Source organism: Stigmatopora argus, chromosome 5 (genome assembly GCF_051989625.1).
Source record: "Stigmatopora argus isolate UIUO_Sarg chromosome 5, RoL_Sarg_1.0, whole genome shotgun sequence".
Lineage (NCBI taxonomy): Eukaryota > Metazoa > Chordata > Actinopteri > Syngnathiformes > Syngnathidae > Stigmatopora > Stigmatopora argus.
This window is the reverse complement of record NC_135391.1, coordinates 1,286,863-1,312,660: the sequence shown is the minus strand read 5'-3', so window position 1 is coordinate 1,312,660 and position 25,798 is coordinate 1,286,863. Positions and strand designations below refer to the sequence as shown.

The 25,798-nt window shown below is 40.2% G+C and overlaps 1 protein-coding gene across 3 annotated transcripts in view; it reads right to left on the bottom strand.

Annotated features, from left to right (window-relative positions):
* Positions 1-5,323: 5,323 nt before the first annotated feature.
* The window catches only part of scarf2 (scavenger receptor class F, member 2), a 34,506-nt gene continuing 14,031 nt past the window's right edge, over positions 5,324-25,798 (bottom strand). The window contains exons 10-14 of one of the 3 annotated variants that reach the window (XR_013300267.1): positions 23,561-23,716; positions 20,775-21,936; positions 12,428-12,550; positions 9,260-9,599; positions 5,324-5,469 (exon numbers count right to left, since the gene is read on the bottom strand). Coding sequence is in view for 1 of the 3 variants with exons in the window: in XM_077600611.1 (XP_077456737.1) it covers positions 20,771-21,936; positions 23,561-23,716 (1,322 nt within the window). In the remaining 2 variants the exon portion in view is untranslated. Of the gene's footprint in view, positions 5,470-9,259; positions 9,600-12,427; positions 12,551-20,633; positions 21,937-23,560; positions 23,717-25,798 lie in introns of those variants that run through there. The other 2 variants (XR_013300266.1, XM_077600611.1) reach the window with 2 other exon arrangements.

The following is a 25,798-nucleotide window of genomic DNA, read 5'->3' as shown; positions in this document are numbered from 1 at the left end:
ATCCCTGTTCAGTATAATTTCCAAGTTTTTGGACATTGTAATGCAGGTAATTTATCCAATCAACATTTTTGTTTGGAGTAATTAAAAGAAAAATATACTCCCAACCTGCTGCGATCTGATTAGCCAACTTATACTCATCCTCGTGGATGCCAATCGCATCAATGTATCACCCTCTCTCCATGCGACGCCGTCGCGAGGGGCCCGCCATCATACCGGATTTCTGTGCAGCCAATTGTATCTCCTCTACTGTAGATGGAAAAACAGACACTGGTAATAGCAGTGAGACCAAGGCACAAAGTCCTGCTGTCATTTTGGCAGGAGTCGTATAATTTGTTTTGACCCCACCACCACCATAGGTCAGAACGTGGAATCAGGGGTGTAGTCTGTTTTAGGACGTGGGCACACCACGTCACATTTATCGCTCCCAGTGCCGGTCCGTGCCCTGTGAGGACTAAGCAGGTAAAATGATTAAACGCGACATGTGTTGAAAAGTTAGGCTTGTCCTTTGCTGCCGTTGTAACTGGGTAGACATTATTCCATTTCATACATTTTGGGCTTACATCTTTTGTCAATATCAATTCTTTGAAAAACGATACAGTATGTACAGATATTACAGTCTGGCAAAATTCGATTCAATCCAAGATCAATACATGAGTACAGTTCAATGAGCCTTTATGCCACAATAATTGGTATAAATTATTGTAATAAATATTGGTATAATTCTAATTATAAATTATTTCCTCTTTTGTGTAACACTTCTAAACAGAACTTGTAGTATGAGACCTTTATATAACACTAAAAATTTTGCATTATCTCCTTTACACAATCAGGGGTAATTTGCGCGGGTACTACTCTTAAGAGAGGTCGGCCCCCCCATACATGTTATACAGGTTTGATACAGGTTTGATTTATAATAGCTGCATTTTCCATCAATAATAACCAATTATTTCTTACCGCCTCCCGTTTGGGAACTCCCCGTTGCAGAAATGAATTCTCTGGTCATCTCAGATTTTAATTTTACTATGGCGGATCCGGGTGTTTCCATCTCCGACGACCTTCTTACCCATGGACTTAGGAAAAACGTCAGACAAAGATTCACAAGTTAATTTGTCAGTCTGAATTATGATTTGTAATGCCCCACCGTATGGGTTAATTTTATCGAAGGCCTGATGTTTTTTTCCCGCACACGTGTGTCATCCAAGCTTGCCAATCTAGACCAGTTTCTGCAACAAGGTTTCCCCAATCTGTTTTAGGACTGTTATGTACCACACATATTCCATGTGTATCCTTTGAAATGGATACGTAGCTTTTGTAGCTTGACATAAGGGGGAATCGCCCGTGTTTTTGCCATATATCTGCATATATATAACCTCCCCCTTTTTTGAGGCATGAAATTTACCATGACTCAAAATGGCAGCCCTCCCAGATAAGTCTTTTGTTTTTGTTTAGTCCCCCAGGTTCCCAAAATTTCCCATTACAGAAATTAAAAATTTCATTTGGCGAAATTCTTTTCTTTTTTGTTTCTGTCCTACTCTGCCACCGCCGTCCTCGAAAGGCTTATCAGCGATTTCAGAAATATTCCACCTTGATATTAGAATATTGATATATCTTGGTGGCTAGCCAATTGAAACACAAAAGACAGACACTCATCCACGCTGGCACTCATAATCAAGGAATTTGCTTTGAGTGCTCCCCCAATCATCCACAATTTTGGTTTGTTGGAGTAAAACTGGAGTACCCAGAGAAAACCTACGAATTCTTGAGGACACCAGGAATACTCCACACTCCGGAAGGTCTGGATCCACTCCGCATTAGTAGATCCTCGAACCGCAAGATTGCTGCCTGAAGAAACTAGATAATTAATGTATTAGTTTCACATGCCACATATCTAAAAATAGAAATTTGTTCAATTGCCACCGCCCCTTATCCCAGTCAGTTAGCATGTGGACTGCCCTGCGAGTGGCTGTGATTAACCATCTATTCGCCAATAATGCAATAACGGAAAAGTTGTGACACATTGAAACACACACACACCCCCTTTTAGTATTTTAACCCTTTGTAAAAAACTTTATCTCAATGTTATCGAATTTTGCCCATTCTAATCAACCCATCTACTTAAAGCATTTCTCCAAGGTTGATATTTTATAATTTGGAGATGTTATTTTTAAAACATAGACATTATTTCATCACACTATGAAAGGCTCCACCTGAATTTGTTGTAGATAATCCCCTTTATCTAAGCTTGTTATTGCCAATCGTTATCACCGTAACATTCAGGTGTATTAACCCCATAATTGCAATGCAGTAAGTTTTGGCTAAATTCTTAATTTGTATGCCCCTAAAGCAATAGACAGTAATAACGTCCCAATAGTCATCAATATGACCTACAGCAAAGCATACGCCCCCTTCAGGTCAAACAAGGAAAGTCTTTTGTGCACCTAAAGACGCTCCATGTTTCTTCTAGGGAAACTATGCCTATCCTTAACCAATTATCTTATCTACCCCAGCCAGGTTCAATTTACCTAACAATTTGGACGAATGCCATGAAATTTCTCATTTCCGCATTGTTAATTTCATGTCTGATTTCTTTAACAACCAAATAACCCTTAATACCTAAGACATAAATTGCACCCCATATTATGTTTACTTAAGATAAGAGCCATTTCTTATAGCTCCCTGTTACCACAAGAAAAATCTACAATAATTAAATTAGAGAAATCCACCTTTTACTAGGCATTTCCTAATTACAATTTTCAATGCTTAATAAAGGACCCACAAATTGTAACCAATATGCCATAATATTGTAAAAAAAATCCATTCATTTTTCTTTAACCAGCCAATCTCCTATATTAAAGTAAAAAGAAACCAATAATAACAGTATTATTCCCAATTCCAAAGCCAAACAGATCTTCTATCACCTTGAAAGACATTTCTGATTAAATCCCAAAAATAAATGCGAAGATAATCGCGGAACTCTGCATCCCTTGCAGACCATGTTTTGTTCTTATTCTGAAATGTTTAAACGGAAGCGCACCCTTACCCGCTGACTGTGACCTTCACGCTCGCTGCAGAAGCAGCAGCCTTATCTTTTGTTTACAAATTCCAAAGTGCTCTCTTTTCTTTGTGTCCCCCTCCTGTGCCTCCTGTGAGCAATTATTTTTTAGAGAAGACTAAATTACAATATGCTGCAAGCACAACTATATCAAGTTTGCTTCAGCACCCCCAAGGCCAATTATTGTAATATTCAGCCGCACCAAAACAGAGCGCTCCCCCCGCAATCAAAGCATTATTCGGCAAGTTTAGAGTCTGACCAAAACGCAGTTTTGGCAACCCCGCTAAACATTTAATTTGCTGTTTTGTATTTCTGTTAACCAAAATATTCCCGCTAGCAGACGGGAACGAAACCAGGATAAGCCACAATAAGCCATTTCATTCCAGTACATCGACAGTACATTTAGTTACTATTAACAAGTATGCCTAGCAGCATCACACAAAAATTTTAATTGCATCCCATTCACGAACAGTGTGATTTCAGGTTTAATTGTATCAAGTGCCAATATCTCCGCTAAATTTAGTTCCACTTCCCTCTGCTCAAATCCATTTCTCGTTTTGAGCAGGCCCCCCGACTAGTCATGCCGATTTGCCTTCACTTTTAGAGGCCCTGTTATTTGGGCAATCGCGGGATATATGACCTATTTTCCCACAGATCCAACAGGTTTTCTCTCTGTTACCTCGATTTCTGTTGAACTTCCCTGCGTATTTTTTTTCATTATCCCTGTTAAAAGGTTTACGTTCACACCCCTTATTTTGGTCAAAAATCCCGTCCTCGTTTGAGGGTGCCCCCCCCTTTCTTTTCCCTTTCTTTTTTAAAACCTCTTCAGCCTGGACCGCCTGATTTACGTATTGTTCAAGCGTGCCCGCAGGCCTGTCTATCATCCAAATTTGCTGCGTTTCCACCCCATTCAGGTGATAAAATCTAATGTCCCCTTTTCTGTGGAATAACACAGCCTCTGTGTTTCCAGTCCCACCGTTATCAACCGATTTAACGCATCCATCACTCCGTTCCCTTGCCATCATAAACCAATAATAGGTATCATTATACCCCTCCTGCTCCATTTTGTTAAGGTTTCCCCCATGCTTAGCACGTATTTTATCCTGCAGTATCAATATCTTATGCATATTAAGCTGGCCAGCAAATCCATATTTATTTATCCATAAGTTTAGGTGTTTAACCCTTGTAGCGCTTTGATTTTCAACAAATTTCCAATCTTTACACGGCAGACGCATCTTTGGATCGTCAATAGCCGTTTTACTGTTTCCACTACCCATTTTTGGAGCGGATTTGTGTGCCCCCGTAGTACCTGTTTTTTGTACACGGCAGACGTTTATAGACCACACCGTGTCTACCTGCTAGTGACTAGTATCCGCAGGGTTTTTTAAAATCGCTATCCCCAGGATGCGAGCCTTACTTCTCAAAATAAGGCCTTCGCGTGTGATGCCCTTCACGCACTCGGAACCCGTCAACAATATGCAGCCATCACACGCGGACTCGGCAGAAATGTCGAAAGATGCTTACCAAGAGGATAGTCGTCAACCGATTAGAAAACAGGCGCTGCTGAGAAATAGTCCAGCCTGGAAAAGGGATTCTCGCCGTGCACGGTCACTCCAGATATTAAACCGCAGCGTCTGGATTCCCTATCGGTTTGTTGACCCCGGCTACTCGAAGGACCAAATGTTGGAATAATGATTCAAACCTTTTAAATCATTATTAGTAATATTTAATTAAAAAAGGAAAAACATCTTTCAACAAACTCTGCGGCGAACTTGCAAGGAGATACAATGTGGCGTCGTCTTAGCCCCCAGTGCATTCTGAATTGCAGTAACTGAATCATTGTATTTAATCGCGACACTCGAAAAACATGGTTATGTAATCAGTACAATAACACCCTCGCTGGTTAGAAAAACAAGTGTGAGGAATGCTTTCAAGGTAAACAAAGCAAAGCCGTATTTTCGATTATCGCCATCTTCTGCTGGAGTCCCGTCAAAACAGTCCCGTTGTGTTCTGCCGAAAAGCGTGTGTGAAAACAATGTGTCCTCGAGCTGTGGGGCCTTGAGGAGACGATGTGGAGGAAAAGTGTCCATGGTTCATGCCTTGATTTATAGCTTTACTACTTATTGAAAAATGCTTACAACACATATAGAATATTCCATAATAATTCTAACACCACGTATTGATTTTCACGGAGACAAAAGAACAGGAAACCTTTTGAGAAGAGCCTTTGAATAGAAGTTGAAAACATGGTTATGGATCACTTTTTGCTGTTTATACTTGGGTAAATCATTCTTTAGGAGCTCACCTGGTTTTATTGGAGTGGTTTTTGATGAGTAACTGGAGAGGAAATTGTCGTCATGTGGCTCCGTTGGAGACGGCCATGTGATTTGTCTCAGCCAATGGGTCACGAAAGTCTGCTTTGAAAGGAAAACCAAAGTCTTTATAGGGCCAGTGAGTATTTGGGGGGGTTAAAAACATCATAAAGACCTGGCGTCCACATACTTGGACGTCAGCATTGGGCTCAAAAAGGCTGTTGTATTAATGTTGAGGACACAAGTGTGGCCCACGTGACCCCAAACGTGGAGGCATCACTAGGCCTATTTCAGGGGTCTTTAAAAAAAGAGACTTTTTCCATTAAAAATGACCATGTAAAGTAAGGCTTTTTCCATTAAAAAATGACAATGTATAGTAAGGCGTTTTTTGTTAAAAAACGCACAGTATGCTATGTCGTTTTTTTAAAGAAAAAAACGTAACTATACTACGTCCTTTTTTAAAAAGAAAAAAGCCTTACTATACTATGCCGTTTTTTAAAGAAAAAAGCCAACTATACTATGTCGTTTTTTTAATGAAAAAAAGTCTTACTATACTATGTTGTTTTTCCCGAAAAAAGCCTTACTATACTATGTCGTTTTTTAAAAGAAAAAAGCCTTACTATACTATGTCGTTTTTACGAAAAAAAGCCATACTATACTATGTCGTTTTTAAGAAAAAAAAAGCCTCACTATACTATGTCGTTTTTTAAAAGAAAAAAGCCTTACTATACTATGTCGTTTTTTTAAAGAAAAAAAAGCCATACTATGTCGTTTTTGACGAAAAAAAGCCTTACTATACTATGTCTTTTTTAAAGAAAAAAGCCTTACTATACTATGTCGTTTTTTAAAGAAAAAAGCCTTACTATACTATGTCGTTTTTTAAAAGAAAAAAGCCTTACTATACTATGTCGTTTTTACGAAAAAAAGCCATACTATACTATGTCGTTTTTAAGAAAAAAAAAAGCCTCACTATACTATGTCGTTTTTTTTAAAGAAAAAAGCCTTACTATACTATGTCGTTTTTTTAACGAAAAAAAAGCCTTACTATACTATGTGGTTTTTTAAAGAAAAAAAGCCTTACTATACTATGTCATTTTTGACGAAAAAAAGCCTTACTATACTATGTCTTTTTTAAAGAAAAAAGCCTTACTATACTATGTCGTTTTTTTAAGAATAAAGCCATACTATACTGTCGTTTTTTTACGAAAAAAAGCCATACTATACTGTCGTTTTTTAAGAAAAAAAGCCATACTATACTATGTCGTTATTTGACGAAAAAAAGCCTTACTATACTATGTCGTTTTTTAAAGTAAAAAAAGCCATACTATACTATACTATGTCGTTTTTTAAAGTAAAAAAAGCCTTACTATACTATGTAGTTTTTTTTAAGAAAAAAGCCTTACTATACTATGTCGTTTTTTTTAAAGAATAAAGCCATACTATACTATGTCGTTTTTTACGAAAAAAAGCCATACTATACTAGGTCGTTTTTTAAGAAAAAAAGCCATACTATACTATGTCGTTATTTGACGAAAAAAAGCCTTACTATACTATGTCGTTTTTTTAAGTAAAAAAGCCATACTATACTATGTAGTTTTTTTTACGAAAAAAAGCCTTACTATACTATGTAGTTTTTTTTTACGCAAAAAAGCCTTACTATACTATGTCGTTTTTTAAGAAAAAAAGCCTTACTATACTATGTAGTTTTTTTTTAAGAAAAAAGCCTTACTATACTATGTCGTTTTTTTAAAAGAATAAAGCCATACTATACTATGTCGTTTTTTACGAAAAAAAGCCATACTATACTATGTCGTTTTTTAAGAAAAAAAGCCATACTATACTATGTCGTTTTTTACGAAAAAAAGCCTTACTATACTATGTGGTTTTTTAAAGAAAAAAAGCCTTACTATACTATGTCGTTTTTTTAAGAATAAAGCCATACTATACTATGTCGTTTTTTTACGAAAAAAAGCCATACTATACTAGGTCGTTTTTTAAGAAAAAAAGCCATACTATACTATGTCGTTATTTGACGAAAAAAACCTTACTATACTATGTCGTTTTTTAAAGAAAAAAAGCCATACTATACTATGTCATTTTTGACGAAAAAAAGCCTAACTATACTATGTCTTTTTTAAAGAAAAAAAGCCTTACTATACTATGTCGTTTTTTTAAGTAAAAAAGCCATACTATACTATGTAGTTTTTTTACGAAAAAAAGCCTTACTATACTATGTAGTTTTTTTTACGCAAAAAAGCCTTACTATACTATGTCGTTTTTTTAAGAAAAAAAGCCTTACTATACTATGTAGTTTTTTTTTAAGAAAAAAGCCTTACTATACTATGTCGTTTTTTAAGGAAAAAAGCCTTACTATTCTATGTCGGTTTTTTAAAGAATAAAGCCATACTATACTATGTCGTTTTTTTACGAAAAAAAGCCTTACTATACGTTGTCGTTTTTTAAGAAAAAAGCCTTACTATACTATGTCGTTTTTTTAAAAGAAAAAAGTATAGTATGGCTTTATTCTTTAAAAAACGACATAGTATAGTAAGGCTTTTTTCTTAAAAAAAAAACGACATAGTATATATAGTAAGGCTTTTTTTCAAAAAAAAAAAAAAATGACATAGTATAGTAAGGCTTTTTTCTTAAAAAACGACATTGTACAGTATGGCTTTTTTTTCCTTTAAAAACGACATAGTATAGTAAGGCTTTTTTTCTTATAAAACGACATAGTATAGTAAGGCTTTTTTTCCCGTAAAAAACGACATAGTATAGTATGGCTTTTTTCTTTAAAAAAGAACATAGTATAGTAAGGCTTTTTTGGTTAAAGAAACCCATGTATATTAAGGCTTTTTCTTTAAAAAATCTCAGAAAGATGGCATGGTAAGTCTTTACATGAGTGGTAATGAAGTGAGCAAAGAGTAAGCCAACACCCACTGCTTATATACTACTACTATTAATCATTTACAAAGTATTGACCCTCAATAATTACTACAAAGGTGGCTCTAAAGTTAATTCGGCACTTGTTGTGGTTTGGGAACCCTGCCTACTTCCTTTAAGAAAAAAATGAAGGAATGAATGAAACGTTTCCACGTCAAAAACATTCTTTAAAGCAACGCATGCATATTAAGCAGGCCATTCTATGTCGAAGCTCGCAGCACCTGTATGATCAAAATTATGAAATGACACTAAGATTTACATGATTCTTACAGTGAGCGTACAAGTTGTGGAAAGGAATTCGCTTCTCTAACAAAGCTACTGTATTTAAATTGACTTTTGCACATTTTTATTAGCATGCTACTGTATTTAAATTTCCATTTGCACATTTTTATTAGTGTGCTACTGAAATTATATGTAGTTTGGACATTTTTATTAGTGTGCTACTGAAATTATATGTAGTTTGGACATTTTTATTAGCGTGCTACTTTATTTATCGGTAATTTTGCACATTTTTATTAGTGTGCCACTGAAATTATATGTAGTTTGGACATTTTTATTAGCGTGCTACTTTATTTATCTGTAGTTTTGCACATTTTTACTAGCGTGCTACTTTATTTATATGTAGTTTTGCACATTTTTATTAGCGTGCTACTTTATTTATCTGTAGTTTTGCACATTTTTACTAGTGTGCTAGTGTATTTCAATAGATTTTGTATTTTTAGTAGTGCACTTCTGTATTTATCTGTAGTTTTGCACATTTTTATTAGAGTGCTTCTCTATTAATAAGGATTTTAGCGAATTTTATTAGTGTGTAACGCCATTTTTTTCACGAAAATATCGCTTTTGCATCCACGTAGGTTGACCCACGCCAGCCAAAAGAATGTCGCTCAACAGCATCCCCGCTCTGGAGTGAGTACTTTCCCGCGTGAGCCGTCGAGCCCCGACCGGAACGTACCGTTCACTGTCCCGTTCCCGGTTTCCCCTTCCAAGGATCTTCCTGGCCATCCTGGGCATCGGCCTCCTCATCATGTTCTGCACCACCTTCTTCCGGGCGTGCAGCCGGCTGCGAGAGGAGCAGATCGAGCGGGAGGCGTGGAGGCGCACCGAGCACGAGGGCCGACCGCCCCCCATCTTTTTCATCCCCTTTCCCGGGCGACTGTCGCAGCAGCAGCAGCAGGGCGACGAAGAGCAACACGTAGCGCCTCAGTACGCCAGCCAGGACTCTTTCACGCCGCCGCTCTACAATGACGCCGGAGGCTTCTGCGGACCCCCGCCTTCCTATACCGAGGTGAGTCCTAAAAAGTTGCAGGGAGATTCCAAAAAAAATCAATTATGGGATACATATTTCATGCCACAATTCCCAAAATCGGCCTTTTTTTTTGGGTGGACATCAACAAAAAGTTGAAATAACGTTATAAATAATGAACTAATATTTCGTGCTGGGATTAAAAAAAAAAAACTAGTGCTATAATCTCTTAAAATTATTTTTTTTTCCTATTTAGAATCCTGAATTTAAGCTGAAAATGATACATCGTGTTTGGGGGCGCACCACAGCCCTCAAAAATTCCCTTATCTTCTGAACCGCTTTGTCCCCGGGGGTGCTGGAGCCTATCCCAGCTGACTTCAGGCACCAGGCGGGGGACACCTTGAATCGGTGGCCAGCCAATCGCAGGGCAAAAGGACAAAAATAACCAATCACTCATAGCTAGGGGCAATTTTGTGTAGCATTAGCATGTTTTGGGGATGTGGGAGGAAACCGGAGTACCTGGAGAAAACCCACGCAAACCCGGGGAGAACATGCAAACAGTGAGGACCCACCTGGAATCGAACCCACGATCCCGGAACCAAGTTATTTTTGTCTTTTGGCCCTCTAGTGGTTCATATACCTGAAATAACGCTATAACTAATTAACTAATGTTTCGGGCTGGCATTAAAAGAATATAAAAATAGTGCTATAATCTTTTAAAATGTTTTTTCCCCTATTTAGAATCCTGAATTTAAGATGGTTTGCACAAAAACCTGAAAATGATACAACAAAACATGTTTACATTAGTGCCGAATAACATTTACAAAATAGAAAAAAAAAAAGTATTTTTACGTCCATTTTGATGGGTCAAAACAATGCGCCAAAATGGATGTAATCAGACGCCTGTCCTTTCTTTTCTCGTAGCTGACCTCGTTTTTTGTCCCCCCCAGGTGGGTTTCAAACCCGACGACCTCCCGCCCGCGTACAGCGAGTACAACGTGAACCCCGTCTTATCGCCGGCTCACCCGGACACGCCCCAACCCCCCACCCAAGCATAAGCGGCGCCGCCGATTCCCCGGACGGAGGCCCGAGCGTTTGCGCTTGACCTGCAAAGCGAATGTTCTTCCAGGTGACGAAGATGAAGATGACGGACGGACGGACGGCACGTCGCGTTCGAATGACTCCACTTGGTCCATTTGACACGTTTTCGGGAGCAAATCATTGTGGAAATGCACCTACGCGTATCTATTTTAATATAAACATTTGAAGCGCGGTAGCTGGTCTACTTGCCAAGTGTTCAACCCTAATTTTGTACGTCCCGAGCCAAATATAACTTGTATAGTTGTACAAACCATAGATTGTCACACAATAAAATATTGCTAAAATCACGCCAATGGAAGCCCGTTTTTTTTCCCAACTTGCCCTAAAAAGATGAAAAAAAATGGGTCGATTCTAATCAGATGAACTCGAGTTCACATTGGCTAACTGGAATGAACTGGAACTGGATTTGGTCCACATGTTGTAGTGGACTACTGATAATACTCCTTTATCGGGGGAATAAGTATTGCTTAAGAGGGTGCGCGTTTCTTCCAAAGGAACTCTCTCGTCTATTATGTCATGCATTATAGTGACAATTTTATATATAGATATATAAGTATATATATATATACTTATATATATATCTATCTGTATATATATATATGTATGTATATGTATGTATGTATATATATATGTATATATGTATATGTATGTATATGTATATATGTGTATATATATATGTATATATATATATGTGTATATATATACATATATATATATACACACATATATATATACATATACATATATATACATACATATATACAGATATATATAGATATATAAGTATAGATATATAAGTATATATATACTTATATATCTCTATATATCTGTATATATATGTATGTATATATATGTATATGTATGTATATGTATATATGTATATATATATGTGTATATATATATATGTGTATATATATATATATAAATTAATTATTAGAAAACAATTGTCAAAAAAAGACCATGTATAGTATGGCTTTTATCCATTCAAAAAATGACCCCATATTCATTTCCTGAAACGCTTATCCTCACTAGGGCCGCGGGGGGTGCCGGAGCCCATCCCAGCTAACGACGGGCACCAGGCGGTGGACACCCCGAACGGATGCACAGCCAATCGCAGGGCACAAGGAGACAAAGGACAACCAATCACTCATAGCTGAGGGCAATTTAGCTTACGATTAGCCTAGCATGCATGGTTTGGGGACGAGGGAGGAAAGCGGAGTACCCGGAGAAAACCCACCCAATCCCGGGGAGAACATACAAACTCCACGCAGTGAGGACCGACCTGGTATCGAACCTACGACCCTAGAACTGCAGCGGCCGGCGTCCCAACGACGGCTCGCTGACCAGTTTTTAAATGTAAATAATGAAAAATATCGTTCAATCCGGCCCGCACAAGAAGTTTAAATTCAACCTACAAGGTCGGAATTTAACAGGAGGGTCAATAAAGGGCATTTTCTATTTGCTGAGGGTTCAAAACCGGACAATACGTTGAAACTAACGACTAGCATTTTGGAGTAGTAAAGTGTGCTAAAATGTTCGCTTCCTGGTTGAGCCACAGGGTGTCGCTGCAAACCTTAAGAAAAATGCTAGTACGCAATGGGACCGCCTCACTTCAGACCTCCTCCCTTTTTTTTGGGACCTCTTTAAGTGCTGATTTTCATTTTTCTCCGAACGGGAAGCACGTCGAAACCTCAAAATAGGAAGTTTAGCCCGCGTATTTTTCGCTAATCGCGCTTTAAGTGCAAATATTTGGAAAGAATAGAAGAGTGGACTAACCTGCGTGGGACTTTTGGACGGTGATTTTTCAAATGGATTCCTCCTGGGCTCCTTTGCTGAGGATTTATGGAGTCATATTGCCCTGATTAATCGATTAAAATGTTTTTTGGCGTTGTCCAACTCCTATGCGGGAATACAGCAGGGTTATTTCATAGAAATGACATCACTTGGCAATCTATCATTCAACAATAAAGTTCTCCATTTTTCTCAGTGAGCGTCAAGACAAAGTTTTTTTTAACTGTATTAATTATTATTTTCTGTTCAAATTTCTACTTTTTGATTGGGGCAACATCATCCATTTATATAAAGTTTTACTTCAATAAAACATTGGAAAGAATTCCTTTTCAAATCTTGATGTAAGCTAACTGTGAATATTTTTCCTCACGAGGGTCGCGGGGGGTGCTGGAGCCTATCCAAACCAATTACGGGCACAAGGCGGGGGACACCTTGCATCGGTGGTCAGCCAATCACAGGGTTCGCATAGACAAACAATCAAACATAGCTAGTGAACAAATTAGCTTAGCATGCATCTTTTTGGAATGCGCAAGATTACCCGAAAAAACCCCACACCAGCCCGGGCGAACAAGCAAACTCCACACAGTGACGAACGACCTGGCATCAAACCCTTGACCCCAGAGCTGTGAGTCCGAGGCACGCTAACCACTCGTCCGCTTATGCTAACGTTAGCTCATTCTAACTGAATGTGGTCTCTAAGTAGTTGTTTGTCTAAATCTGCCTTGCGATTGGCTGACAAGAAATTCAGGGTGTGCGCCACCTACTGCCCACGGTTGGCTAGGATAGGCTCCGGCACCCCCGTGCCGACAAGCGGTCCGGAAAAGGAATGATTACAAGTTTTAACGTAAAAAGCGCATGATTAAAGCAGGAGGAAGAATACAATTTTTTGTCGCTTGATGCTAACTCGTCAGAGAAGGGAGGGACGGCAGGAAGGGGGCACAAAAGCGCCGTTTCCCCTCCCTCTAATCTCTGCCCCGTGTAATCAGAAACACATGGCCCCCATAACGGCCGCCCTGTTGTCCCTCCCGCGTGGCGGCGGAGAGAAGACGTCGGCAAAACAAAACGGACGGCGTGAGAAAAGACGGCAAGACTTGGATGTTAAAATGGCGCGGTGAATGACACCCAAATTCCCGTCGATAAGACAACGACGTTATCGTCGATGCAAGATACGCAGATTGACATTTTTAGATGGCGGCCGTCTGGTAAAGTACGGCACCCCCGAGGGATTTCGGGACGTTGTCACTCCACCCGCGGAGAAGAGAGGAAGGCGGAAAAAAATGGGGTCAGATTTGAAAGATGAAACCTCAAGCCACATTAACTTGATGTCGCGCGAAAGCCCGGCTCGACAACGGCGTCGTTCTTTTGACAAAAGACGTAAAAACGGGACAAAAAAAGTGACTTTTTTTAACAAGGCGGGCTTCCCGCGGGTCGTTGTCGTCACTCGTCGCTATTTTAGCTCGGGTGGACGCTAATGACAGTGCGCGGGCGGTCACTCCGTGTGGCTGTAAATGTAAAAACACATTTAATTCTGGCATAGTTTCCGCACAAAAGCCACGAAAGGACGCTATTTTGGGTCATTTTGCAAATTTGGGGCTGGTTCTCGCGTTTAGGGCAACAAGGGCGACCGCGCAGGGTGCTATCTGTTATGGGGCGCACCAAAGCCCTCAAAAATTCACTTATCTTCTGAACCGTTTTGTCCCCGAGGGGTGCTGGAGCCTATCCCAGGTGACTTCAGGCGCCAGGTGGGGGACACCCTGAATTGGTGGCCAGCCAATGGCAGGGCCCGAGGAGACAAACAACCAATCACTTGTCGCTAAGGGCAATTTAGAGTGTACAACTAGCTAGCTTAGCATGTTTTGGGGAGTACTCAGAGAAAACCCACACAGGCCCGGGGAGAAAATGGAAACTCCTGACAGGTGGAATAACCTGGATTCGAACCCAGGACCCCAGAACTGTGAGGCCGAGCGCTAACCACCCTAAAAAATATTTGGTTTGATTAGACAAAAATACTTTAAATTTTAAAATACACAAAAATAACCTCAAAATATTTGGTTTGATTACACAAAAATACTTTAAATTTTAAAATACACAAAAATTACCTCAAAAATATTTGGTTTGATTACACAAAAATTACCTCAAAAATATTTGGTTCGATTACACAAAAATACTTTAAATTTTAAAATACACAAAAATTACCTCCAAAATATTTGGTTTGATTACACAAAAATACTTTACATTTTAAAATACACAAAAATTACCTCCAAAATATTTGGTTTGATTGCACAAAAATACTTTAAATTTTAGAATACACAAAAATTACCTCAAAAATATTTGGCTTGATTACACAAAAATACTTTAAATTTTAAAATACACAAAAATTACCTCCAAAATATTTGGTTTGATTACACAAAAATACTTTACATTTTAAAATACACAAAAATTACCTCCAAAATATTTGGTTTGATTGCACAAAAATACTTTAAATTTTAGAATACACAAAAATTACCTCAAAAATATTTGGCTTGATTACACAAAAATACTTTAAATTTTAAAATACACAAAAATTACCTCAAAAATATTTGGTTTGATTACACAAAAATTACCTAAAACATATTTGGTTTGATTACACAAAAATACTTAAAATTTTAGAATACACAAAAATTACCTCAAAAATATTTGGTTTGATTACACAAAAATACTTTAAATTTTAAAATACATAAAAATTACCTCAAAAATATTAAAAAAAATATTAGTTGTTTATCTCCTCCTGCCCTGTGATTGGCTGTCCACCAATTCAGGGTACTCCTTCCTTGGTGCCCACAGTGGGTTGCTCCAGCAACCCCCACAACCCTCATGAGGACAAACGGTTCCGCAAATGAACAAATTGTCTAGACCAGGGGGCGGGAACATTTTTTTTAATGAATAGAGCCAAAAATATCCCAAGTTTTCAATTGTAAACAATAACCCGCAAATGAAAAAACGGGTGACTCAAGGATAAGCCACGCCCCCTCCATCACGGCCGCCCCGAATATTTTCAGCTGCGTTCAAGCGCGACGCGACTGGACTTTAGTTTCTGCTTTGCGTTGCAGAAAATATTTGTCTTTTTCCCTCTCGCTCATAAATTTCTTTCTTCCTCAGCTGGCGGCGTCGCAAATGGCTACCAGATGTGCTTCCAATCGGCTGCGGTCGCCATGGAAACGCCGGCACTGGAATAGGCTTTGCCAGCGGATTTGGTCTGACTCACGGGTGCTTGTTTTTTCTTTCCTTTTCTTTTTGTAAAAAGCGCCGCTATTTCTATAGGCCCCGCCGTGTCGTGTTTGGACTGGCGGACGAGATGTCACGAGCCCCCCGTTCCCACACGCTTAACCGCAACGCTTTTGGAGCACGCGTTGCCTCGCGGCGAATAGTCGCTCCTTTGTGCGCGCCCGGCCAAAATAATGACACGCGGCCAAGACTGAAAAAAAAAAAAGGCGACAGACAGGATGGATTTGGCGATAATTAAAAGCGGAGGAGAAAAAAGACAGCTGTGGAGTTGAATGCAAAAATCATTTTGGAGACTCAAATTCAGGGGCGGCAGTGGTTAGCCTTGTTCGCCTCGCTGTTCTGAGATCTGGGGTTGAATCCCCGGTTCCAGAACACTCTAAATTGTATGAATGGTTGTATGGCAGCTAACAGTGAAATGGAAATAACAGTTGTTTTTTTGGGGGGTGTGAATTTTTGGTGTATATTTCACAATAAAAGCGCTACTCATTTGAGCTAAAATAAAAAAATCCAATCTTTTGCATAATACTTTCTAAGACTTGCCGCAATAGGAGAATAAAACAGTTTTCATGCTGTCTATTTATTTTTTTTTGACTTTTAAAACACTCTGTCCTATTATTTAGTCGGTGCAGAATGGCGGAGCTTGCTCGCTAATATGAGAGGAGTATACTAACAAGTGGTCGTATGTTATGCTATTGTGAGGACATTTGTGTGCATCATTTTGGGAATATTTTGAAGGGAAGACAAAAGCAAACAACCCTCCATAGGTTGCATCTGAAAGTCAGGGTGGAGGCGGGGCCAATAGAGCCATGAAAGGTATTAAAATTTAAAACAAAATTAGAATTAATTTTCAGAGGGTTTGAACGAATTAATTTGTATTTAGTCCATTTCTATGGGAAAAAAATGATTTGAGATACGAGTAAATTGACATACGAGCTCAGTCCCAGAACGCATTAAGCTCGTATCTCGAGGTACCACTGTACAATAATACCTTGAGATACAAGCTCAATGCGTTCCGGGATCGAGCTTTTATGCCCATTTACTCGTATCTCAAATCATTTTTTTTCCACAGAAATGAACTAAATACAAATTAAATCTGAAAAAACACAAAACACATCTTTTTATTGGTTCTAATTCAACATCTACTCACAAAGTATGAAATAACTATCTCATGATTATGTTCAATACTAAAATGTGATATTATTCAGTACAATGCTGAGTGTTATCATAAGCAGCCTCTCACGTACTCTGGCCGTTTCGCATACTCGTATCTCAAATTTGTCTCGTATCTCAAGGCAACATTTTTGTCTCGTATCTCAAGGCAAAAAATGTTCCTCAAAATTCTCCTATCTCAAATTTCTCTTATGTTGGGGCCCTCGTACGTCAAGTTATTCTTCCTTCACGATCAATTCCATTTGTCGGATCCAAGCCGGGATGCATTGAATGCGCGTGACTGCACGTTCTTCCATTTTCCAAGTTATGAAAATTGCTTGCATTTGGAGCATGAAAAATAAACCAGCAATGGTAAAGCGAAAACAAAGCGGCCTTCTGGTGGCCATGTGACCTCTCCATTCCATCCCTTCTTCTTCTTTTCGTCTTGTCAGCCTCCAATAAGATTGACTCGCTCGTGATAGCGTCCCATCACAGTCTTTCCACTGTTTCCCCCCGTAAAAGGAGCTCTTGTTGTCCCCCCCGTGCCCCCCAGTTCCGGAGTTCTTGGGCGTCTTTGAAGGGCCGCCAGTGGTTGACCCCGCGGCCCGGACCCACCGGAAAGGGTCGCATATCAAAGAGCGGGGACAATTGGACCCTTATTGGATTAGGAGTCAATATGTACTTTTTTTCCAGCGCGCAGCTGTTCTAGCTGGAATAATATCTGGATATGGCTTAAAGGCCTGCCATCAATAAACCAATGAGGACAAATTGATTAAAGACCAAGGGTAACGACTCAACTTTTTTGAGCGTTGTCCCAAATCGGAGTCGTTTTCAATGTTTGTCACACTGGCATCGCAAATTGCGAAAATGGTGTCTTGTTCTGATGTATTTTATGATCGGACACTAGATGTCGCTCTATTGAGAAAGAGGTGGCTTCATAATGCAAACCCGTGTCGCGCAAAGAATTATACAGTAATACCTCGAATATCACGGCTTCACTACATCGCAGATTTTTTGTGGGGGAATTTTTTTCTCATTATTTTTTTTGTAATTTAATATTTTTTCTTCATTATTTTTGTTATTAAAAAAAATCATTATAATTTTTTTAATTTAATTTTAAAAAAATATTTTTTTAATAAAAACAATTTCATTATTTTTTTTAATTTATTTTTTTTTAAATATTTTTTTTAATTAAGTTCATAAAAATGTGAAAATCCACAGAAGCCACTCCCATGTCCTCCGCTTGCTACTAGGACTAACCACAGAAGTAAAAATTCAGATTTTTTTTAAAACAAAATTTCCCAAAAAATTGAAAAAAATTGAACAAAATTTCCAAAAAATTGAACAAAATTTCCCCCAAAATTGACCAATTTGGATAAAAAAAAAAATAGAAGTGATGCAACTTCGCAGTTTTTCGTTTATCGCGGCCATGTCTGGTCTACATTAACCGCGATAATCGAGGGATTACTGTAATAATGAAAAACAAATAGAAAATAACTGATTTGTGAAGATGCTAGCCGCTAACAAACGCAATAGAGTAGCACGTTCGAATTAGATACATAACACCCAATTATGTCCCGCCATTGACAGCAATGGACGTCCCATCCATTTGATTTCAAACTGATAAGACGTCTATTCATCATTGTCAAGGGCACTGAAAGGGTTAATCGCGACTTTTTGAGTTTTATGGCGACCTTTTGAGTTTTATGGCGACCTTTCCACGCAAGACATCACATGGTTCCCCTCAAGACTCAAACGGAACTAATCAAAAGCCACGGTTAGTCTCACAATAGTAACATTGTATTGCTTTTTTTTAAATTTTTATTATTCCAGGTAAGTAAATGAAAACACTAACTTAATGACCGTACACAAATATGCTTAAAAACGAAGCACAAAAGGACAAAAAAAAATGCACTTTACAGCTGGTAACAGTGTTGCAGCTTTTCAGGCCCCTTTGAACACAAACCTAAGTCTGTAAAAAAATAAAAATAAAGATCAAATAGATAAACGAGGGCCAATCAGATGTTAAAATCGCGACGACACGTCACGGTTTTATGAATGCCACGATATCGGCAGTGCTATCGTTCTACTGTACAATCCGTTTTGCGCCACATCGTTTTTTTTAAAGGAAAATATTTTCAGAATTTGGCGTCACTTGAGATTTTTTCACTGCAAAAAGTGTGCCCAGCTCAAAAAAAAGCTTGGGAAACACCGGCTTAGCCCGTTTATGGCTTTTTACCATTGTTAGCATGAAGCTAAATGCGTATAAATTGGCTAAAATAGAGGAAGCGTGGTCCTGATAATCCTTTGAATTTGAAACACAAAACATGAAAACCAGTTCATTGACATAAAGACAAACACAACAAAAAAACACATAAGTCATATAAGCACAGCTTACAAAGATTGTAAAAACAAAACAGAACAAAAAATAAAAACAACGAAAAAATGTACACAATGTATAACAGGTAGAAAAGCTGCAGATGTAACATAAGAAATTGTACCTTGAAAAAAAACCAAATGGTTCAATATTTCAATATATTGTCGCTATTTAAAACATCCTGAAAATTGAACCGCTTCTGTTTAAAAAAAATAATCATTCCAGTTAAAATACCCGCCATTTTACTTTTTTTTGGGTTCAAACCAACGCAAACTAGTTGGAAAAAACAAACTTTGAATTGCTTAAACTGATCCACAGTTGAGGCACACGTCAACACGTTAGCGTTAAGTTTCGCCCCAAAAAAGCAGCTTCGTTACGACATTTTGACGGACGGAATCTTTGAGATTCGTTTTTTTTCCGCAAAAGTGTTTTAAAAAGTTCGCGGCAGCTCGGGATTCCGATTTTTTTTTTTTTATCAGAGCGCGTTTGCTCCAAAAATGAAGAAAATCTGCTCTTAATTTGCCATTTTTTTTTGTAAAAAAAAATCTGTTTAAAAGTCAGAATTGGGAGAAAAGTCCAAAGTCAAAACGCTAACTTTATTCTGAGAAGAAAAGTCATATCTGATTTCCCAGAATAAAGTCAAAGTTTTGAGATTAAAATCAGTCAGAACCTTGCCGACATTTTATTAAATGAATCCTCTGCCGTACGGAATTTTCCGGGCGGCAAATTAGCAGGTTGCTCCACAAATTTGGTGAAAGGATTTTTGCGTACCTCGACTGTAAAATATGAATTATTTGCCCAAAAAAGTCAAATGAGAAGATTGCTTGTACAAGCAAGAAAAAAAACCCAAAAACTGTATGTTTAGTACCCGTGAAGAGTTTTTATAAACGAAGAGCTGCGGTCTGACTAATGGAGCATTCCAGAAAACTGGGAAGTGGCACATTCCAGTCTGTAAACCAGTAAAAGAGACCAATCAGGGGAGACGATGAACGGACGCCGTCAATTTTGTACAACGTGGAAAAATAAAAACGGCCTCCTGGTTGTGCTAGCATATGATTTTAAGTAAGGAAACACAAGTTTAGCCAATTGTGTGGCGTCCAATCATTCTTGAAGTGACTTCCTTCGCTGCCGGGCTCACACTTCAATTGGATTGGACGCCTCGGGTAGCCAATGAGTCACCTCACTTGTTTTTGTTACTCCTTACGACCACTAGAATAAATTTTCAGATTATAAACAACTATTTTTTAATCTCTTATTGAACTTTTTATAGCGTGGCGCATCTTAAATAAGAGTACCGATTTCAATTGAAAAAGACGGTGGGTGTGGCCTAAATCTAGGTGCGCCTTCTTGTCCGAACATGGTTTTTTTTAGGGTATTTTGAGCGCCTGATCCCGACTGGCATGTGCCCAACTTCCCAGTTGTTTGGAATGCGTCACCACGAGCGCTACGTGACCCCCTTTTCTGGTCCAAAACCTCGGTCCAGGTTTCCAACGGGTCGCTATTCGGTCTCTCGGCCGATCGGTGAAAAAGGAAGTCACTTACTTGACAATCTGGGGTGGCAAGATGGCCGTCTTTTGTCGGGGCGCCTCCGTAGGAGTCTCCTTGCTTTTCTTCCTGGGCGGCTTTTTGATGGGGGTCTTCTTGGGCGCGATGGCGGCGGCGGCGTCCGATGGTGGCGGCTCCCCCGGCCCGGAGCCGTTCCAGTCCTGCTTTTCCGGGCTCCTGGCTTCGGGGGTGCCGTGGTCGCCGGCGACGGGCGCCACCATTTTCTGGAGGCTGCCCGAGGTGGGCAGCAGGGGCTTGGCGGACCCCTGCTGGCCCGAAGCGGCCGACGGGGTCCTCTTGGCTTTCTGCGGCGGCGGAACGGGCCTCTCGCGGGAGATCCCGTTGGTCTTGCCGGACACGGACACGGACACGGACCCCCCGGCGCCCCCCTCGTTCCTGTTGATGCTTTGCGTTTTCTCCTTGAGCTGGGCGGCCAGCAGGGTGGCGGCTTCCGAGTTCATGTGCGGGTGGATGACCTTGGGGCTCTTGGGCGGGGCCTCCCGGGGGCTCTCCTTGGACCAATCGGTGCCCTTCTTCTCGGACGAAGAGCCGTGGAAGTTGCCGATCTTCCGCAGGGCGTTCTGGACCACTCCGTTGATGTGTTCCACGTGGCTGGGCTCGTCGCCGGACTTCCTGCCTCGTAGGGGTTTGTGTTTCCCGGGGGAGTCGGTTGCGGCGGCGGCGCTCTTCTCGCTCTTGGCCGAGACGTCGCTGGAGCTCCTCTTTTTCTCCTTGGGGACGACGGGAAGCGCTTTGAGCGATCCCTGCTCCGCTTGGGCGGCGCTCCCGTGGATCCACGATACCTTGGGTTTGGTGGACGGGTCCGGCGGCCGCGGTTTGGGCCTACCGGGCGACGGCGGAGGCTTGCCGTTGCGTTTGTATTCCGGGTTGGGCGGCTCGCCGTTTTCGTCTTCTTTGGACTGCTTGGAGAGGCGGGCGATGCGGGCGTACAGGGTCGCCGCCGCTGCCGCCGCCGCGTATTCGGAACCGCTGGTAGAGCCTTCGCTGTCGGAGGACTTGAGCGCGGCGGGTGGCTCGCCGCCGCCTTCTGCTTTGATGGCGTCCTTGAGGGAGGTGTACTCCCCGCCGTCTTGGTCGGGTTCGGTTTTCTCCGTTTCCGGACTCTGGCCGCGCTTGTCTTTGCTTTCGTTGACGGAGTCTGCAACACGGCGGGGATTTTTGCGTTAGCCATCAAAAGGGTTTCTCGGAAATCGATTTTCACATTTTTATGAACTTTAAAAAAATATATATATATATTTTTAAAGTTCATAAAAATGTGAAAATCGATACATATATATAATTTCTTCTAGTCGAAAAAGTGCTTCCGCTTATGAGTTACAGCGTATATTTTCACATTTTTATGAACTTTAAAAAAATAAATATATATAATTTCTTCTAGTTGAAAAAGTGCTTCCGCTTATGAGTTACACTGTATATTTTCACATTTTTATGAACTTAAAAAATATATATATATATATAATTTCTTCTAGTCGAAAAAGTGCTCCCTCTTATGAGTTACAGCGTATATTTTCACATTTTTATGAACTTAAAAAAAATATATATATATATATATATATTTTCTTCTAGTAGATAAAGTGCTTCCACTTATGAGTTACAGCGTAGATTTTCATTTTTCTGAACTTTGTAACAAGAAAAAAAAATAGCAGAAAAAAATTGCTAAGTTGTGAATTTGCGATAATCGAGGGATTACTGTAAAAGGTTGGCACACAGATGCACTAATATCTTGTCACACAATATCATCAATATCTGATTCTCGGGTTCTAGCTCAAAGGGTCTGATGGTTATGACTTACCAAACTTTTGTGTTAGTGATCAAAACGGTTTCTCAGAAATTGATTTTCACATTTTTATGAACTTAAAAAAAATTAAAAAAATACTTCAGTGCTGAGTTCGAGTAGCAAAAGTGGCTTCCGCTTACAAGTTTCAGTGAGGATTTTCACATTTTTATGAACTTTGTAACAATAAAGAAATAATTAAAAAAAATAATAATAGCAGAAAAAAATTGCTGAATTGTGAATTCGCGATAATTGAGGGATTACTGTAAAAGGTTGGCACACAGATGCACTAATATCTCGTGGCACAATATCATCAATATCTGATTCTCTGGTTTTAGCTCTATGACTAACCAAAATCAAACGATAAGGCTCAGAAATCCTAGAATCGGGCGTTTACAAGGAAATGATGTCATGGCCATACCGGAAATGTACAACACACCCAATTAGATAATGACTGGACGCAGGCCGCACTGTGGCATATTTGTACAATAGCTGGGGGAATGTCATGGCATTTTTACTTTGATAGCGATCAGGGCTGACGTTAGCGAGGGGGACTTTACGGGACAATGACTCATGCCTTGAAAATTCTATTTTGCCAACAGCGGCTCCCACTGGGATTGGTTTTCTTAACTTTGAAAACATTTCTGCCCCCATCTCTGTTCATTGGCCCCTCCCACTCCAATTGGCGGCCATCGAGTGACCTTTTTAGGGTCAAAAATATCTTGTTGGGATGAATGTGGACGTCCAAGCAAAGTGAGTCGGACACTCTTGATGCACTCTTCCAAAAAGAGCCATTTTTTTCCTCCAAATCTGAACAACTCCATGTTAAATGTAGACTCCTCCCACTCCAAAAGTATAATAGAGACGGCACACGGCGAGGGGCACGACGGCGCCCCTAAATGAGATTTGCAGAAGTGTGAGAGACCCCCGCTCCCTGCCCCCTGCGACTTTGGTGTTTATTTACACGGCGGCGATGATGATGACTGACCTTCGTGAGGAACGCAGTAAACGGGGCCCTCGTCGCCGCTCTCGAAGGAGGAGAAGGACTCCTGGGACGACCAGGAGGGAGGGGAGGGCTGCTCGGCCGCCGAGGGGGGCTCGATGAAGCTGCAGTTGAAGTTGTGCTCGGGGTCGTGGTGGGCTACTGGCCGGGGAAAACAAACGCCAGGTCAGCGAGGGGTCAATGGAGTAACAACAATTCTGGAGACTATTCATTTCAACTCTGTTGACAAAATAAAGATCTTGAAAACGGAATTCAGAGACTCTAGTTAGAATTTGGAGATTAGAATCCCAATTTTGACATTAGAGTGCGAAATTTGAGCCTAGAGTCGGAATTCTGAGATTAAAGTCAGCATTTTGACATGAATCAGAATTCTGAAACTAGGATCTGAATTTCGAGATTACAGTCAAAATTCAGATGTAACAGTCAGAATTCTGACACTAGGGTTAACATTCAGAGATTAAAGTCAGAAATCTGAGATTAAAATCCAAATTTTGAGATTAGAGTCTGAAATTTTAGATGAGTCAGAATTCCGATTTTAAAATCCCAATTTGGAGATTAAAGTCCAAATTTGGAGATTATAGTCAGAATTCTGAGATGAAAGTCTACATTTTGAGATTAGAGTCTGAAATTTGAGATGAGTCAGAATTCTGATCTTAAAATCCCAATTTGGAGATTAAAGTCCAAATTTGGAGATTAGAGTCAGAATTCTTAGATAAGAGTCTAAAATTTGAGATGAGTCAGAATTCTGAAAACCAAAACAGAATGTTGTACACTCTTTTTTCCCCCAGTGGCCCTAATTCCACAATTCAAACAACTGTAAAAGACCATTGAACAAAAATGCTGAAGCAACTAGTGTAGACAGACATTTCTCCTCAATGAATCAATTTGGGGCCAACAACAAAATAACTCCAACAATTTTTAGCCAAAATGATTTGGCTGACCCGCTCAATTTGAGAACCAACACTGACCAACGACTACTCCCAAATGTTTTTCTAAAACAGCACGACACGGCTACAATCCGCAAATAAGCACACCGCCAAGCTGTCCAAATGCATTCCACTCATTTTATTGGCCAATTAAAGGGCCGAACGCGGAGAGGAATGTTCCCTCAAATGTACACATCTGCACCTCCGCCCGGGATTAACTCAACTGCGGGTGAAAAAACCCAAAACAAACATCAACAACAACAAAAAACGGCTGGTGCGCCACTCAAGAAACATTTGGACGCAAAAAGATGCGAGGAATGCTGGCGAACGTCAAGGGCGGAGGGTGAACACGCTTCCAGCGGAATGCTAAAATACTAGCAAAGTGGGCCAATTCTGCTACGGGGGGCTAAGCTAGGTAAGTAAGATGGTAAGAAGCAAAGGCACAGTGCCGCCCCTCCTCCTCCTTTCCTGTTCCTCTTTGGGTCTCCATTGCCACATCTGTTGCCACTGGCCCTGGCGGGGATAAATCACAGCTCTGACACGGGCTGGGGTAAATTTGACCACTTCCTGTTTCCAGCCCCGTCGGGCCCCCTCTGGAATGTGCGCGCTAGCCAGCCAGCGGGACTGCGTAGCCTCACTCCAGAGTTTGCAAATGCCGCTAGACTAGGTTTCTGCCCACCAAAAATTGGGGATCGGGTAAACCGGGATGGACAATAAAGTCTTTTTTTGGGGGGTGGACCAGCTCTTTTGGATGTTTATGGCAGTGGTGTCCAAGGTGTGGCCTGCGGGCCGGGGGTGGCCCCGCGGGCTTGTTCTGACGGCCACTTTTGTAGCGTGCTGAGTATATAATTAAAAGTTGTTTTTTTAGGGGGGGGGAAAGGGCGCTGCAAAACCAGAAGTTTCGCTCCCTGCCATCAAAATGGTGGCAAAATGGCAGCCAATGAGTTAATAGGATGCTTAAAATGCTCTCAAACCAACAGGAAGTCACCTGGAAATGCCCCCAAATCAGTGTGAACTGACAAACGAACAAAAAGTATTCCGGAAAGTCCCAAAAAATCAATAGGAAATGGTCCAAAATTATTTTCTCGCATATAAGCCGTATTTGTAACAAAAAAAAAAACGATGACTGAATCAGCTTATGTGCGCACAAGTCTTGCTACACTCTTTTTTCACCAGTAGATGACGGCAAAGTAACATTTAGTATTTGTTGATTATTTTCTGTTTTGCAGTAAGAAAACAAGCATTATAGGATGTATTATTTCCTTATGATATTGACCCTAATAATGCGCTTTTGATT